Source organism: Macaca fascicularis, chromosome 1, assembly GCF_037993035.2.
Source record: "Macaca fascicularis isolate 582-1 chromosome 1, T2T-MFA8v1.1".
Taxonomy (NCBI): Eukaryota; Metazoa; Chordata; class Mammalia; order Primates; family Cercopithecidae; genus Macaca; species Macaca fascicularis.
The window spans coordinates 42,285,971-42,305,607 of NC_088375.1; the positions used below are offsets into that span (position 1 = coordinate 42,285,971).

Below are 19,637 nucleotides of genomic sequence, written 5' to 3' on the forward strand. Positions count from 1 at the left end.
ACCATCCATCCTTTCCCCAACGGCTTGAAATACTGGGTTCACTAGTTCTAAACTTTTCACCAACCAACCCATGTTTCTGTAGTATTTATTCATTCTACAGACCTATTTGCCTATTCTTACTCCAAAACCATTATTTTATCATTAAAATAATTAAAATTAAAATCAATAATTTAAATAATTATAAAAATTAAAATTAAATTTTAATTATCATTAAACTCAATAAACCATTAATTTATTATATGAAAATTATTTTATTAAGTTTACCCTTCTGGAGAACTTTGAAATTTCCTTAAATTCTACTGAAATTTTAATTGGAAGAGCCGAATTTGGGGACAATTGGTATCTTTACCAACTGAGTCTTCCTTTCTCAGAATACAGTAGGTCACTGTATTAATTCAGGTATTCTTTTATGAATTCAGTTTCACCCTATAGGTTGCGCATATTTCTTAATATTATTAATAGGTACTTTATAGTTTGCATTACTGGGATTTTTGTTATTTTAAGAATGACCATGACAGATCATTTCTGGTGTAGATCGTAATGAAGTACAAGGAGGAATCTTCCTTCCCTACCACTACAAACACAATGAAATGCTAAATCAATGTTATAAATTATTTTTTAATACATAGTTGAGCTTAAGAAATTTTCAAGTACCAAAATTAAATGGTGGAGTATAGAAGATAAAGCTGCACTGACCATAACATGGGTATTAGGGATAAAGACAGATTTTAGTGGGAGTTACGTTAATGCCCAAAGAGCACAGGAGTTGATGCTGGTGGTCACAAGCCAGAGCTAGGCTCTTTTAAGTTGGGGGGTTGCTTTTGTGAAATTGGACTAGAACATTTCTATCTACTTGCCACGGGTCTTAATAGAAAAGAATAAAAACAATAAAGACCTGCTGATCTTTATATTTCCTTCACCAAGGGACAGTTTCTGAAAGATTCCTCTAAAATTAATAAAATATAATTATGAGAAATATAGTTAGAATCACTGTGTTAAGTACATGTTTCAACTTTAGGTAATACTAACTCCCTGCGCCAAGAATAATAGGATTAACATACTCATAATTCTCCCCCTCAATATAGGATTTTTGTCAGTTATATTATTAGAGGTAGTCTCACTTTGTATGGTCTCACTATGCACAAGTTACAATTTCGTTACATACCCAACATGGTTCAAATTTCAGTTATCATGATATATGAACTGTAATTACATAAAACACAAACTTTGATGCTAGCTCTTTAGTCTACAAATCACTACGTAAATAACATGCTCATCATGATCGGTAATCAATCACATTACTTCTTTCAAAGTCTGTCAAGTGAATGATCACTCTGTTTACTCAGTTCACACGGAGATGAGTGTATGTTGCCTCCTTGTCACCCCCGTGATAATCCTATGTAACAGTTTACAAAACTGAAAAATCAAAGGGGAATTAGCCAACAAAGATAAGAGTCAGGCAAAAAAATAAAAAGTGACAATGCGAAGTGAAATTTGAATTGAACATAAATGAAGTTATCAACAAATTTTAGCTGACCATGGGAATGTCGACACTTTCTCCATTCAAGAGACTATAGATAAGCAGCCACAGAAACGTAATAAAGGCCAGGTTATTGACACACATTAAGTAGTTGTGACATAAAGGTTGAAGATGACACAGAAAAAGTTATGCCCACAAAAAACTTCCGATTGAAGAAATCCTCAGAGATATTTCATGACACTGAAAGAGCAAAGGACAAAATATTTAAAGCTGATCCAAATTTAGAAAGGAGTATGCCAATTCACCAAGTATAGAAAAGATACCTGCTCCATATCTGAAGTTATACAATGAGAAGGCAGCAAGGTAAGCACTGTTTAAACTACTCTTAATTAAGAGTTTTTTGTTTAAAAAAATAATTAATAAGGCCGGGTGCGGTGACTCATGCCTGTAAGCCCAACACTTTGGGAGGCCAAGGTGGGTGAGCCACCTAAGTCAAGAGTTTGAGACTACCTGGCCAACATGGTGAAACCCCATCTCTACTAAAAATACAAAAAATTAGCTGGGTATGGTGGCAGGCATCTATAATCCCAGCTACTCGGGAGGCTGAGGCAGGAGAATCACTTGAACCCGGAAGGCAGAGGCTGCAGTGAGCCGAGATCTCGCCATTGCACTCCAGCCTGGGCAACAAGAGACTCCGCCTCAAAATAAATAAATAAATAAAAAATAAAAACCAAAATGAAAGCACTTTAAATTTCAATGTTTCTAATATTTTTAATTACCGTATGGTAAATAATAGTTTTGCTATTTTTTCATTTCTCTATTTATAACCATTAGAAAGAAAAGTTTTGATGTTTTAACATCTACATTCTGGTCTGAAACCGTAATTCCCCAAGTTGCTAGTGTGAGAACTCAAGTGGAGTTGACGCACAGCATTTTTCTAAGGCTCCTCCAATTTCTTAGTTTTTATTTTGTTCATCTCTTGATTGCCTGATGTACTCAGGTATTTTATTACTTATTTGTTTTAAAATAAGAGTATCATGGGTATTGCAGTTCTCTGATATTCCTGGGTTAGGCTGTCTTTTGCCTTATTTGAAAAACAATTTGAATGGTTATAAAATGGTTGGACCATTTTTTATTCCTTCAGAATTTCGAAGATACAGTTCTATACTCTTCTTTCATTTGCTGGGTGTTGCTATGGCAAAGTTTCTAAGACTAGAGTGATCTTTTGTATCTTGTATATGACTTGTTTTTATTATGCGAATGCCCATATGATTCTTAATTCGTGAAATTCAGCAAAAATACTCCCGATTCCATGTCCAACTCTCTCCTACTGCCTCTCAGTCAACTTATTTAGATTCCAAACTCATAGCAAATTAGCAGCAGAAATACAGACTAGTGGCCAAGAACACTAAACACACAGTAAAGGGAAAGAAAAAATACACACAGAAAGTGGAGGGCGGGGGGGGAACCAAACTTTTAAAGCAGACTAAAGAATACTTTGCATTGAAGATGGCAAGCTTTCAGATATTTAGAAAACTGAGTGCTCTGTAATAATCCATTCCTGAGTAGAGGATTCTAGGCAACACGTTTTGATATCATCAGAATCTACATACAGCTACTAAATTCAGAGTTCAATACCATATAATTTTAACATTATATATAATTTCTCAGCATAAATTCCTAATTACTTTTTTTTTTTGGAAACGGAGTCTCACTCTTTCACCCAGGCTGGAGCGTGGTGGTGCAATCTCAGCTCACTGCAACCTCTGCCTCCTGGGTTCAACAATTCTCTTGCCTCAGCCTCAAGAGTAGCTGGGATTACAGGTGTGTGCCACCACACCCGGCTAATTTTGTCTTTTTGAAGAGATGGGGCTTCACCATGTTGGCCAGGCTGGTTTTGAACTCCTGATCTCAGGTGATCCACCTGCCTCGGCCTCCCAAAGTGTTGGGATTACAGACGTGAGCCACCATGCCCAACTCCCAATTACTTTTACATGTGTCTTTTCATGTGTCAGACTCCTGACTACTCTTTTATGTGTCAATTCCAACAGAACTGATTTCCCAGAATGTACATTTTTATTGCTTTACAGTTTTATATTTAACACATATAAACAACAGTTAGAAGAAATACAAAAATGTTTTAAAGTTCCTAATGCATTTTGAAAGAATCTTTGTAAAACATCACTCAAATGTTAATTAGGTTGTAAATAGTTCCTTACTATTTTAAACACTGCGTAGAAAACTTCATACTGCTGTTTTTTAGTGTTTTGTAACAGACACACACACACTGTCTGAAATTAATATAAATTCAAACTCTAAATTAAATATGAAGTTCAATTCCTGAAATTAATCTAGATAATAAAAATATTAATAGCAACTGCAACCCAGAATAATCAAATAAGGGAGTTTCAAATCAGGTGTAAAAATACTTTGTCTCTTTGTTTCAAGATTAAGAATAAAAATACAACCACACCTTTTTCTTTGGGTTAACCACAAAGCAAACTGCAGACAGTCTGCACAAATTCAGAGCAATGCATACGTGGCAAATGAACAGCCTTATCGAGCTTCAAACGTCCTGGCTTTCTGAGGCACAGTAATACCTCCTCTCTCTTCACAGTTTATTGTTGAGGGACAAGTAATTCATATTGGTATGACTCAGAGCCATGAGAAACATTTAATAATTATTACTCAGAAATAAAACTCAGATGATAAAAGAGTCCTATATAAATTAAGTAGAACATGTGCCTAGCTGAAAGCAAAGAGCAAAAATAAAATAAAATAAAACAAATCATAATAGACCCTCCATATCAGACTCTAAATTTACTAGGGCTTTGAGGTAACAGACTTCTGCTCTAAAACACTCAAGTCAAAGCAGCATCAAAAATTGACTCTTTGCTCCTAGATCTGGTAACTTCAGCAATTTTAAAAAAGAACAACAAAGCTGAAAGACTTAAACTGCTTGAGTGCAGGACCCACTATAAAACTACAATAATCAGGACAATGTGATATTTGTATAAGGGTAGACAGATCAACAAAACAAAATACACAGTCTAGAAACACACCCATGTATGTATGATACACCAATTTTTTTACACATATGTCAAAATAATTCAGTAGGGAAAGGATATTCTTTTCAACAAATGGTGCTGGAATAACTAGATAGCCACATTAAAAAAATATATATATAAATCCACCTTTACCTCACATCATATACAAAAATTAACTCAAAATCGGTTATAGATCTAATGAACAAGCTAAAATTATAGAACATCTGGGGAAAAAAAAAAAAAAAACAAGAAAAAAATTTGTGACCTTGGGCTAGGCAAATATTTTTTAGGTAGGCTATAAAAGGCATGAATCATAAAAGAAAAATAATAAACTGGACTTGATCATAATTTAAAATATTTGTTTCAAAAGTTCCTGTTAAGAAAATTAGAATGTAAAGCACAGACTAGGAGAAAATATATCTAAAGCACATATTTGCTAAGTGACTAATATCCAGAACATATTAACTTTTATAACTCAGTAATAACAGAACAAATGACCTGATTTTAAAGTGGACACAAGATCTAAACAGATTCTTCATACATATATATATATATATATATATATATATATATATATATGAATAGCAAATAAGCACATGGGAAAATTTTCAACATCATTAATCACCAGGAAAAATCAAATTAAAATCACAATGAACTACCACTATACACCCAACAGAATGGCTGAAATTAGTAAGACTGGAAATACCAAGTGGAAGGACACAGAATAATTAAAGCTCATACACTGCTGGTGGGAAATGCAAAATATTATAGCCATTTTAGAAAAGACTGGCATTTCTTATTAAGTTAAACTTACACTTGCCATATGACCTAGTAATCCTATTCCTCGGTGGGAAATATATGAAAATGTATGCCCAAATAAAAACTTGCACTCACAGGTTGACAGCAGCTTTATTAATACAGTAACAGCCAAAGACCAAAAATAAGTCAAATACTCATCAAACGGTGAATAGATAAAGAAATTGTGTTCTATCAAATCAACTAATACTACTGGGCAATAAATAGGAATTACAATAGATCTCCAACATTGTGTTCTACCAAATCAACTAACGCTACTGAGCAATAAATAGGAATTACAATATATCTCCAACAACATGAATAAATCTCAAAAGCATCACACTAAATGAAAAAGTAAATCAAAAGACTATGTGTATGATGCCATTTATATGAAATCCTAGGAAAGAGAAAGCTATAGTGACAAAACACAAATCAAGGTTGCTAGGGGTCAGAGGTGGGGAGAAGGAATTTATTGCAAATAACTTTGAGTTAAATTTTTGGGGTGATGAAAATGTTCTGTATCATGATTGTGATGGTGGTTAAACGATTGTATACAATTGTCAAAACAGAATTGTGCACTTAATTTGAAATTTTATTGTCTGTAAATTATACCTAAAAAAGATGAATTAGCGGAACGATCTGGTTCTACTGAAAATTCTATGCAGAGTATCAGCATGATTACAAAATGTTTTGAGAGGATACTATAGAATTTCTTGTGTAATTTTGGTAGGGTTTTAGGATGTTCTGAAAGCAAAGGCCAAGGAACAACGAGATGATAGTCCCATAATAGTCTACACAAAAAGAGGTAAATATAAATTTACAGCTCCCTTACTACCATTAGTACCATGCCTAAAATACTTTGTTTACAGAATTACCGTTTTTGATGACTGAACCATTAAAGAAACACTGAGTACAGAGTTTCAGACGGAGAGGATGAAAAAATTTCTGGAGATGGATGCACAACAGTGTGAATACACTTAATGCCATAAAACTGTAAACTTAAATGGTTAAAATGGTAAATTTCATATTATGTATATTTTACGACAATAAAATTTTTTTAATACATTGGGGAGTAGGGGAGAGGCACTCCAAAAAAAAGTACATAAATCTAGAAATGCACAGGAAGTTCATTTTAAAACAGTTTCCTTGGTTTGATTAATAAAGACTGTTCTACTGTTGCTTTCACAAAATCAAGTTTAATAGTGGTTATGAGGTATGATTCTACTAAAGGAAATTGTGCTTACCAACTCTTTCCAAGCTTATTTTTAACGTTTAGAGCTCTTACCAGAATATAGTTTTTGCTTATAACAGTTTGAGTTGTCTAACATAGACGGGAAAAACACTGGGAGCTCCAAAAAGGTTCTACACTTGGATGGCCCAAGTACGTGTTATTTTGTCATCTAAATTAATCTGTAAACTAAACTGAACACAAATACTCAAAACATGCTAATAGAAGCCCTCAAGTGACTGTGGCCTGAGGTTAAATAAGGTCACACAAGAACTGCTAAGGTAAACATCAAATTCATGTTATTCGGGAAAAGAGAAAGCCATCTGTACAATTCACTGTGGGTAAACTGCAGCCTGACTGGGGCTAGAGATTTGTCAAATGTAGTCGTTATAATACTAATAGTTATGCCAATAAGTGATAAAAATCCAAAAATCCCTAGATTTCAGTCCAGAGATGGCAGAGATGTAGTAATCTACCTAAAGCTAGCAGGACATTTTTATTAAGAAATAGCATTAATAGAAACTTCTATTGCATTAATAGAAAAAGTAAGTTCAAAGGGTACATGCCAAGAACAAGAAAGAACGTATGTGCTTTAAGCAAGTTCTATGTACTATCTGGAGAACGAGTTCTGAGTTACAGGCTAAGTGGATTTTAGCAGGGCAATTTCAATTTAGGCAGGAAATAAATAATAATAATAGTAGTAGTCGTTATCAGTAGCAGTAGTAAATTCTTACATCATGCTTCCTATTTGCCAGACACTAGTTCTAAGCACTTTCATTATATTAACTTGCTTAATCCTTCTAACAATATTGTGAGGCAGGCAAACCACTGTCTTCATTTTGCAGAGATGAAGAAACAGGCTCAGGAAGACTAGGTAACTTTCCCATTGTAACCCAGATGAGAGGTGGCAGAGCCATCTCAGGGTGTCCTGTTCCATGTCCAGAGTTCTTGCTCTTAATAATACTATATATTGCTTGTCTTTGGAAAACACCACTGCTTTCCTGGGAAGCAAGAAGGTTAAAGGAATTGTTCTACTGTAGACCAGACTGGAGAGTAATATTAGAAAGAACTAGTGAGAAATGAGGAAAAACTTTCAACATTTATTAAAAGCCTGCCATGTACCAGGCATTTTACATTTTAGGATAGTCGGCAACTGACTATAAAAAAGTAAATAGATTTACAGACCCTGAAATTCACCTTAAACTTGTATTTTTAATTAAGTTTATTATTTCTTTGAATTTAAAACACAAAGATATATCACAAAGATCAAATGCAAAGAAAAACCACATTATTTTACTTCATCTTCACAAGAATTCAATTCAGCTCTTTCAAAAAAATTTACTAAGCATTTATGTACCAGGCACAAGACATATTAAAAAGGTGAATTTATCAAAAATTAAAGAAATTGGTTCCTGTTCTTTAAAAAAATATCTATAGTCTACAATAACTCTTTGCAATTATTCTCATTTTACATAGACAGACACTGCTCAGATGGGTTAAATAACCTGTTTAGAGTCCAACCTGTAAATAGCTGAGACAGGATTCGAACTCAAGCCCTTCTAACTCCAAAACCTATACACTTTCACCCTACAGAAAGCTAAAAGTGTTTCTGAGTATAGGGACTGGAAAAAAATTTCCAACTGACTTCAAATAACAAATACAAGGCAACTGTATTCTCTTTAATATTTTAGAACTGTGTCATGTTAGTTGAGAACTTGAAAAGAGGAAGTGTAAATTCTAGATTAAATAGTGGGTTACAGACCTCACACAGACTGAATATAGAACAAGTACACAGCAAGAGTCACTCAAATTGTAAAATAATTAAACATTTTAAAATACATATTATAGTGGACAGGTATGGTCCACTGAAAATATAGAAGAGAATGTTACTTTCAGGAATTCCTAGTCTTTGAAGCTGAAATCCCTGTCTCTTAGATCTTGCAAGTAGTTAATTGTGCAGAAAGTTATTCAGTTAGGTCCTAACAGGCCAGAAAGTCCTCTGAAAGCTGCCCTCAGTACCTGCACTGTCACAAACCTACTAAGTGTATTCTATAGTTAGAAAAAATGTATTGATGCCGGGCGCGGTGGCTCAAGCCTGTAATCCCAGCACTCTGGGAGGCCGAGGCGGGCGGATCACAAGGTCAGGAGATCGAGACCACAGTGAAACCCCGTCTCTACTAAAAATACAAAAAATTGGCCGGGCGCGGTGGCGGGCGCCTGTAGTCCCAGCTACTCAGGAGGCTGAGGCAGGAGAATGGCGGGAACCCGGGAGGCGGAGCTTGCAGTGAGCCGAGATCGCGCCACTGCACTCCAGCCTGGGCAACAGCGTGAGACTCCGTCTCAAAAAAAAAAAAAAAAAAAAAGAAAAAATGTATTGATATAACTTTCTGCCATTGATATAACTGTTCTACCTAAAAAGAACAAGATATTAAAGATACCATGCTTTACAAAGAGATGACCCTATTCACTGGGAGAAATTGAACTTATCCAGCTGTATGTTATTTTATTCAGCTTTGGAACTGTATTCATGAGTATGCATTTATGAGATGGCTACGGTCTGAGAGTATAGCATGGATCCACTTGGACATCTCAAAATCATTAGCCTAGATTTGTTAAATTATGCTTTGCCCAAACTGAGTTAACTAGGGATAAATGATTTTGAAAGAAATAAGGGTTGACATGTGGGTGACAAAAAAAAATTAATTAAAGAGAATGGGTGTAATGGCTCACGCCTGTAATCCCAACACTTTGGGAGGTCGAGGTGGGCAGATTACTTGAAGTAAAAAGTTCGAGACCAGCCTGACCAACATGGTGAAACCCCATCTCTACCAAAAATACAAAAATTAGCCAGACATGGTGGCACACACCTGTAATCCCAGCTACTAAGGAGGCTGAGGCAGGAGAATCGCTTGAACCTGGGAGGTGGTGGCTGCAGTGAGCTGAGATAGTGCCACCATACTCCTCAGCCTGGGTGACAGAGCGAGACTCCATCTCAAAAAAATAATAATAATAAATAAAGAACATTAAGGGAATAACTGAGGTCTTGAGAAATAAATTTGAAACTGTGTTTTTAATGTTGAAATATATCCAAAAAAATCATATTCTAAAAACATTTATTAAGAACTCAAAATGTGCTCTCTCCAAATTTACAATATAAAAGAGAACGAGGATTGTCAAATATAAAACATGTTTTAAAACTAAAAATGCATAAACTATATATATTCAGATGTTCATAGATAACAATGATGTTGGTGTATGAAGATACTTGGTTAATATATGATAAAAAATGGATTCACAGAATCAATTGAAAAATATTTTAAGCAGAACTAAAGTTAGTCCTCTGCCAAACTTTCCCAACTACATTTTATAGGCTATAATCATAGAAGAAAATCTGCTGACATATTTTAAAATGTAAAAACAAGTTTATAAGGGATATTTGTCAGGATAAAATGATTAAACTCTTTTCAAATTACAATTTATACGCAAAAAATTTTTTGAATTCCAAAATTTGCTAGCTATTTCATCTACATTATTGTGCAACAGATCTCCAGAACTTTTCATCTTGTAAAACTGAAACTGCTATTTAATCTTTAGTGAGCCCTAAAACAGTTTTAAATAATATGAATCAGGAAACTAGAAAGCAAAATATATTCAATGCAGAGTCCATGAGGATACAATTAGGACAGAGGCTAAGTAATAGTTTCTCTTTCAAGCAATGGTTTTCTTCAGTGTATAAATATTGTAAACTTTTTTTTAATTAAGAGAATAATTTCCCTTAAGACCAGCGATAACATCTTCTTCATGTATATATCCACACTATCTAGCTACATAAAGCACTCAATGAACATTGTTGAAGGCACCCAAGGAAGCTGTTTAAATAACAAAGTTTCATAATCTAATTTCAATTTATTCTTATCTATTCAATAAACTGGTTCCCTAAAAACCACTACCAGAAAGACTATTTTTGTCTTGTTTTTTAAAAATTTCCTTCCAAAAAATGTAATTGTATTGTAGGTTTCAAAATTCCCAGTTGACTATGCTCACATAATAATCAACTCACATAAATGGTAGGTAAAGATAAGCTTCCTACTTACCATATAGTTACCATAAGCATGATCAAACATTTCCAGTACTTGATTCCTAATTTTAAAAGCAGAAATGGAAAAAAAAAAAAAAAAAAGGTAAGTATATTCTATTTATTATCTTTCAAAAAGTTAATTCTTCCTCATAAAAACACATACCAATAAAAACAAAAGAAAAATTTAGGTAGAAAGGGACATAAACAGGGTCAGAACTACAACAGTTAGCAGACAAGCTTTCATGAACTCACCACACAGAGCCAAACTTTAATGATTACTAGTAATTTATGTACAATTCATCTTATAATTTTTCTTAAGAAAACTAATGAATGACAGATGCCATGATCAGAGAAGGAAATCTGATACAGAAAAACAATGACCTCTTAACACAATTATTTAACATATCTGTTTTGAAGGGGGGAATTTTGCTGGAGAGCCCTTAAAAAGAACCATTATTATTGCATTTATTGCTTCACCTATATGTTCTACTAAGAGAGAGGTACGCGGGTATGTAGTGACATGAAATAACAACACTTTATGAAGCCTCTGCCTTTGACTTACATTGAATAAAACCACTAATGTCTAGTTTAAGTACATATTTATTAATATGCTTGTCACATTTTCAAAAGATGCTTTTTATGATGTACTGTACTCTAAAAAACTGTCAAAAATCAAATAAATAGTATTCACTTCAAAAATGAGAAAACTAATGCTCAAAAAGAGATTTGTGTGTTTTGGTGAATTCTGTTTCACAAAATCTCCAAAACGGTTGTTTAAAATGGAGATGTCTGATCACTACACCAGAATTTTACTAAATCAAAACCTGTAAGGTTGCGACTGAGGAAGTGGCCTTTCAATTAAGCACTCTCAAGTTCAGGGACTTGAGGACTATAGGAAAAAGTACAAGTTAATGGTATGACTAGACAAGGTCAAATAATTAGCAAAGGAAAAATAACAATCTTTTATTAACTTTTCCTTTTTCATTTTTTTGAGACAGGGCCTCACTCTGTCACCCAGGCTAGAGTGCAGTGGCACGATCTCAGCTCACTGCAACCTCCACCTCCCAGGTTCAAGCAATTTCCTGCCTCAGTCTCCCGAGTACCTGCGATTACAGGCATCCACCACCATGCCTGGCTAATTTTTGCATTTTCAGTAGAGACAGGGTTTTACCATGTTGGCCAGGCTGGTCTTGAACTCTTGACCTCAGGTAATCCACCCGCCTCAGCCTCCCAAAGTGCTGGGATTACAGGTGTGAGTCACCATGCCCAGCCTATTAACTTTTCTTTTACCAAAGTTCCAATCACTGATGGCAAGAATTGAAAAAAGTGTTAAAGAAATTGCTGACTATATTTTTATTTGCCTCCTGTTATACTGCAATTGTCATTTTTAAAACTATAGTCACGGATGATGAAATACTGGTAATAATAGAGCTAGCAAACAGAAAAGACCTCAGTTTCAGATCCTGACTATGGCGACCAGCAAAATCAAGTACACTCAAACTTGTGAAGTAAACAAATTAAGTCCTGACAACTTTTTATGAATAATAACCATTTAAAAACACTTCATTATTTAAAAAAAGACCTTACCACCACTTTGCTAAAGCACTTATTCTTTATAAGTTTTTATATATATTTATATATACACATAATTTTTATATTTGTGGTTTACAGCTCTGAACTCTTATCCTGTCCTAAGCAGGAAAAAAAAAGAGCTTAAAATATCCCTTTCAGGAACTCATATCAATGAATGGAAGATGGAAGTTCTTTTTTTTTCTTCCCTGAAATGGAATATAAGATTACCACCAAGAAGTAGAAATTCCTATAACTGGCAATGATAGTGCCTAGACATGTGTATTACAAATGACATAAGCTTTAACTCGCTAACTCAACTTTACAAGCATTCAATTTTCAAGATTATGAGTAAATCACGATTGCATACAAGCAAAACACACTATTTTCCAATCCTTACATTTATGCAGCATATGATGAGCCAATTTCAGAACACATATTTCAAAGTGGAGCTATTTAATATCGTTGCTCTCTCTTACACATAGAAGCCTAACGAAGTTAAATACAGAATGGTATAATGATTACTATATTGAACAGAAAAAAAAGTTTCCATAAGGTTTTATCCATTCGAAAACTGGATTAAAATGTATTGGAAATCAGACCCAGTTCAAAAATTACATCACTCTTAATTTCTGTAAGTCGGCTTTTTCTTTTTTTTTTTTGAGATGGAGTTTTGCTCTTGTTGCCTGGGCTGGAGTGCAATGGCACGATCTCAGCTCACTGCAACCTTCACCTCCAGGTTCAAGCCATTCTTCCTGCCTCAGTCTCCCGAGTAGCTGGGATTACAGGCATGCACCACCACGCCTAGCTAATTTTGTATTTTTAGTAGAGAAGGGGGTTCTCCATGTTGGTCAGGCTGGTCTTGAACTCCTGACCTCAGGTGATTCACCCACCTCAGCCTCCCAAAGTGCTGGGATTACAGGCCTGAGCCACAGCGCCAGGCCAAGTTGTCTTTTTCTAAAGTTGCATCTCCTGCCCACGTGCTATAGAAACTGGATTGTTTTCTACTTCACTTTTTAATGAAAACACAACATTAACAAAATATCCTGTTGTAAAATTTTAAAAACAAAACCAAAAAGCTTATTCCATGAAGGATAAGACTACATATAACCAGTTAAGTAATTCCACAAAGTATAAGTTATTGAGCAACTGCTTACTATTCATGACAATTCCAGTCTTTTACCATCTGTTTGGTTTGTTGGGGGGGGGGGGGCGTGGAGGGGGGGGGCGTGGAGGGAAAGGGGTGGGGCATTTTCTGCTGTTTATCATGAATCACTATTTGGGCTTTAAAAAAATGCACAGGTAAACCTAATGAATCAAAGTTCAGTTTTCTGAAAATTCCCAGAGGAGAAGGCAGTCATATAATTGTGTATTTGTCATGTATAGCTCTAGATTCTTACTCTACCCTTATTCAAGGGTAGAGCAATCTAACAAGCCTAAATAATTGTAATTTCACTTTCATAAATGATCTCAAAATCTGAGCTGAAATTTCAAGTCAATTTGGTTGAACTTTTCCAGTTAAAAACTAATTTTGGTCAAAAATGATTTATCCAATGACTCTTTTACAAATAAGTTTTTAATAAAAAATGGAGAAAGGATGGTGATGGTCAAATAAGATTCTTGTGGTTCTTAACAGACTTGATACTTCTCTTCCAAGTCTAACGAATGTGCAACACACTGGAGAGAGCCTGGCTCTGGTAACAGAGAAGCCTGGGTTTGAATACTGGCACCACCAATTAGTAGCTCTGCGGCTGAACAAGTCAACCTTGGGTCTCAACTTCCTCATTTGCAAAATGTGGATCACATTCATTGGGAATTAGGAAGGAGTACAGAGATAACATATGTAACGTGCTCACACAGTGAGGTATTTGGTAAAAGTTATCAATGATAATTAAATTCATAATGAGAGAAAATGTAAGATACTTATTAGAGTTTACAGGTAATTTTATTTTGATGGTTGATACTTCAACTTTTTTCCATCAAGTGATCTTTATTGCTATTTAGAAACGAACACAAGACCCTTTGCAATGATTTAAATGACGTACATAAAGTAAGACCTGATGGTTCCACCACCCTCCTTCGTTCCACTTTTTTCTGAGCTATTTTTTTTTCTTTTTTAAAAAAACGTGGGATGGTACTATACACATTATTCTACAATTTGCATTTTTTTTTTGTCTTGGAAATATATTCTGGATAGGCTTCCAGTGACATACTTCCTTCTTCTTAATGTCTCAATATTATTCCATAATATGAACGTACCCTGTTCAACCATTTCCTCCAAGGAACAGTTGTTCTTTCAAACTGCACTTTTTTTTTTTTTTTTTTCCGAGACGGAGTTTCGCTCTTTTTGCCCAGGCTGGATCTATCTCTGCATTAAGAGTGCTTTTATTTTCTTAGGGTAGATTCTCAGAAACAGAACTGATGAATCAGAGTGTGCACAATGTAAATTTTAGGAGAGACTACCAATAAGTTAACAGCAATGTACACTCTCACTAAGCCTTTTTCACTCCTGAACTAGCCAGAACTGTATTCCTGTGTTTTGTATTATATTTACTAATCTGATGGGCAAAACCCAGCTAGCTCCTTGTTTTAATCTGCATCTCTTACATTTATGGAGGTTGAGTAACTTTTCATGTTTACCACTTCCATTTCCTCTTCTGGCTTAACCGTTCATGCCTTTTGCCCATTTCCTACTGGTTCTTCGCTTTTTTCTTATTCATGTGCAGGACCTCGTGTATGTATTACTGACTCTGAATTAAATGGTGTAAATAGAATTGATAATTTTACGACACTTCCAAGACGGATAAAAACTACTGAATAGGTATACTTGAGACTTTTGAATAATTTCCCCCCATTCTATTCTATTATGAAAATACAGTGCAAGAAAACACTGCAAGGAAATAGTAAAATGTGTAAAGTTCAAGTTCCAATGAACGCCCCCTTTTCCGTAACAGGTGTAAACATCATTTCCTTAACTACTGTGAGATCAGCAACATTTTCCCAGCTGGAAGCTCCCTTGAGCGAGAAAGCTAACCATGCCTCGGTCGACAGGCAACCAACCGCAGGACTCCAGCGCGCAGTGATGCGGGCTGTAGCCCCCTTCTCGGGCCACTGACATGGCAACCGCGTTGACACACGGCGCCTGGCTTCAAGGAGCCTGCACATGTCACTGGCGGCCAGAGCGACAACCCGTCAGCTCCCCCCGAGGTCAGGTCGCGAGCGGCGGCTCCCACTTCCCCGGACCCTGTCCACCCCATTAGGGTTCTCGCGCGGCAACAGCCGTTCCAATCGCGACAGGAGAGGCCACTATACGCGACCGGGTCGCAATGACAGGCACCCCTCCCGTGGTCAGCCTCACCGAGAAACCCACCCCAGGCTGCCAGCACCCTTACCCAAGCTTCTGTTTCTCCTCCCTACTCATGGGCTCGGCCCCCACCGTCCACACGGATGTGGCCGACACCAGGCAGATCGCGGCCGTCGCCGCCACTAGGCTCCATGGCGCTCGCTGGGGGACCGGGGACCCACAGCCCCGGCCGCCGGCTTCGCTCATGGCCCCGCGGTCCCGCGCACGCGCAGCTGCTACGCCCGGCCGGTGAGACACATTGCCGGACGCCGGTGGCCAGGAGGCTGCTAGCCGTGCCGAGACGGAGCGGGATGCGGAGTAACACGGGCGGCCGCCGGCGCCGAACTGTTTCCCGAAGCCACCGAGCCGGTCCCCAGCGCCAGCGCTGCCACCGCCCTCCGCCCTCAGTATCCCGGAGCGCCTCCCCCAGCTTTCCGGTGTCGTAGTCTAGGAAACCGCCTCCCCAACGTTACTTCCGGGTAGGACCGAAGCCGTGGAGCCTCAGGACCAATGGAGACCGCATCGGAGAGGGGCTGTCTCCAGCGACTGGAGAGGGCATTGGCCAGGAGAAGTGAGACGTGGACAAAAGGCGGGACTGGGAAGGGATCTCTCGCTTCGACCCGCCTCCGACCCGCGGAGTTGCCCCCTGAGGACTACCAGTCCCAGTGTGCACTGCTTCCTCCCCGGCTCTCTCGCAAGCCGACTCGAAGCCGCGTCGCTCACTTCTACCTAGAGTGGGCGCGCGGCACTCTGGGACGTGTGGTCCGCCGAGGTCACCGGTGGTTGCTGGGGTCCCACCTCCCCTTTTCCTCGGCGCCCTGCAGTCAGCCCTGCCTCGATGGGCTGCTGAGTCTCGGGAAACCCGTCAACTGTTTATCTCTCTTCCTCAGAAAGCTGTTTCCCAGAGAGCTGGCTGAATGAGGCGCACTGCCCCCAAGTCAGTGCTGCTGCATGCCTTAGGGAATAGTGTTGGAGTAGTCGTCTACCCTCAGGGAAATTCCAAAACACAGTAACAGCAAAATGAATTGAGCTTTTGAAGGCATTGCTCTAAGGTTTTTACTCGCAATTATCTCATGCATTCTTCTCAAGTCTGATAGAGTAAGTACCACCATACCCCTTGTGCAGACGAGGAAACAAGCTTAGAAAGATTGGTTAACAAAAGCTCGTCACACTGCTGGATTAGAATCCAACCAGCCTCTGATTCGGAAGCCCTGGCATTTAACCACCGCGCAGTACTACAAGGATGAAGGAGCACGTGGGTTCTCGTACATGGTTAATAATAGTTATCTAAAAAGCTCAATGTAAGGAGAACTGTGTGGGCTGCAAAGAAGGTTTAATGAAGGAGATTGGAACTTGCAATGAATTTTGATGACTGAGTCCCAGGTTAACTATTGGTAAAATGACATGTTGGTTCCTCTTGAAAAACCACATTGTTTTTCTAGTGTGATCATTCAATAGGTAGGTGCGGAGTTTAGGGGCTTGCATGTGATCTCTATGACCACAGTAAATTACTTACTTGTCCCTTCAGCAGCATTCAGCTGTCTTTCTGGAAACGTTTCTTCCTTGATTTTTATCACCTTACCTCTTACCTCTTAACCTCTTACCTCTTACCTCTTCTCTGACTGATCCATTTTCCTTCACTCTCTTGCTACTTTATATTAAAATACAGGTGTTCCCTTAAGGTTTTCTTTTTGTCCTTTTTCTCTCTGTACTCTAATTATTCCTTGGTGATTTCTTCTCATAATGATTCAGCCAACATATCTCTGTGGTTGATTTCCAAATCAACATCTGTCCTGATCATTAGACCCACATTTCCACCTCCCTGATAGGAATGTCCTAACGTCTGGCCCAGGGGTAGCTCAAACGTAGATGTTTTGTGATTCATATTAATGCATCGGAATCATTGTCAACTCATCTTTATCCTTCGTGGTCCGTGTGCATTCAGTTACCAAATTATATAGATTTTACCTCTTCTATCTTTCAGATTATTACCTGTCTTTCTATTCCCACTTCTGCTCCGTTCAAGCGTCCATTACCTCTCTCCTAAACTATTGCACTGGCTCAATAAATGTTGAATATACTTGTTTCCTTATTCCTTCAGTTTTCTTACCTGTAAAGTGGGAAAAATGTAGTCCTTTTATCCAGCAGTCCCCAACTTTTTTGGCACCGGGACCACTTTCATGGAAGACAATTTTTCCACAGGGCAGGAGAGACACCATTCCATCTCAGATCATCAGGCATTAGATTCTCATAAGGAGCGTGCAACCTACATCCCTCGCATGTCTAGTTCACAATAGGGTTCATGCTCCTATGAGGCTCTAACGCAGTTGATCTGACAGGAGGTGGGGCTCAGGTGGTAATGCTTGCTCACCTGCTGCTCCTGAGAGGCAACTGACTGGTACCAGTCCACTACCCCAGGCTTGGGGACCCCTGCTTTTATCTACTAACATGGATGCTGTGAAAACACATGAAGTCATTTCTGTACAATATTTAATATCCTTTGTTTTTTTTTTAATGGATCTCCAATCCTACATTGGTTCCATCCTAGTCCTCTTTGGCAGCCTTAATGATGAAGTTACCGATGATCTCCCTGCTACCCTACTCTCCTCTATACATGGCTGTCAGAATTGGTATTCAGGAACATCTGCAAACCCTCTGAACACCTTCTTTCTTCCTTCTAGTCTGCCCTGCCCTCAAATCCTATATGATAACTAAATAATTCCTATCCTGTATCCTTTCCATGCCTTTGCTCATACCATCTCCTGTGCTACCCCATCATCTTTGTACAACACTCACCACCTGTTAAGGCTGGGCTCAGATTCTGTCTCCACAAAACCCTTCCAGAACCTTCTAGTTAGCAAAAAGTTATCCTCTTTCTATGCCTCCATTGTATTCTGTGTCTTTGTTATTGTGTTTTTCACAGTCTGCATACCCACTACATTTTGGCCACATGAAAAGTATTGATTTTAGCTTATTTGTAGGTTGTCTTCGTCTGTTTTCTGTTGCTATAATGGAATACTTGAGACTGGGTAATTTATAAAGAAAAGTAATTTGTTTCTTACGATTCTGGACTGGGAAATCCAAAAACCTGGCACCGGCATGTGGTTGGTTTCTGATGAGTGCCTCACGCTGCATCATGACATGGTGGAAAAGCAGGCATGTGTGAAAGAGGTGAAACACGAGGGGCAGCCTCTCTGCATAACAACCCATTCTGGCAGTAACTAATCCAGTCCTGAGAGAATAAGAACCCACTCTAGCAAGAAGTAACCCAGACCGGAGAGAGCAGCATTAATCACCTAATCACCTCTTAAAGGCCCCATCTCCCCAGATCACCATACCAGGGACCAGATTTCCAACACAGAAATTCTGGGGGACACACTCAAACTATAGCATAAGGATATTCTGAAACACCTGGCACCGTGCATCTCCTGCTGTAGATGCTCAATAAATGTTTAACATACTTGTTTCTGTATTCCTTCAGTTTCCTTATCTAAAAAGTGGGAATATATAGTCCTTTTATCTACTTACATAGATGCTATGAAAACACATGAGGTCACTTCTGTACAATATTTAATATTATCCTTTCTTTGGACGGATCTGCAATCCAATGTTGGTTCCATCCTGGATCCTCTTTGGCAGCGTTGGTGATGAAGTTAGCTAAATAAATACCTGTGAGTTGGTCTTGGCTCTTGCGTAGAGAACATTACAAACTAAAGGTCAACACCAATCATATGGTATTTGAAAACTAAGAACAAATAAAACAGAAAAATAGTGACATTCAGTTATATGGAAATGTAGTCAAGTCAATAATTTGAAGTGGATTATTGGCAATAACACAGTTTTCTTTACCTTCCTGATGTTCCAAACCTTTATAAGAAGTCAAAATTGACTATGAACTATCATTAAGAACATACTAAAGAAGTACTGGCATTTAATGTTTAACATTTTCTGGTGTATTTGTTTGTTTTCAAGTTAACGCTGCATTCTTAAAGATTATAATGGGAAGCCAGAACATAATTCTTTTTTGAAGTGCTAAATAATAAGTGTCTTTTTTTCCCTTGTTGAAATTCAATTTCTAGCCAATGATTGAGCCTGTT

At 37.7% G+C, this 19,637-nt stretch overlaps 1 protein-coding gene across 13 annotated transcripts in view; it reads right to left on the reverse strand.

The window, feature by feature from the left end:
• Positions 1 to 15,954, reverse strand: part of EDEM3 (ER degradation enhancing alpha-mannosidase like protein 3) — a 69,597-nt gene extending 53,643 nt beyond the window's left edge. For 10 of the 13 annotated variants that reach the window (XM_074030847.1, XM_005540225.5, XM_005540224.5 and 7 more), the window contains exons 1-2: positions 15,590 to 15,954; positions 10,645 to 10,690 (exon numbers count right to left, since the gene is read on the reverse strand). In XM_074030847.1, coding sequence (XP_073886948.1) covers positions 10,645 to 10,690; positions 15,590 to 15,747 — 204 coding nt within the window. In that variant the 5' untranslated portion in view covers positions 15,748 to 15,954. The remainder of the gene's footprint in view (positions 1 to 10,644; positions 10,691 to 15,589) is intronic. The other 3 variants (XM_074030854.1, XM_074030852.1, XM_045393857.3) reach the window with 1 other exon arrangement.
• Between the last annotated feature and the right edge of the window lie 3,683 nt (positions 15,955 to 19,637).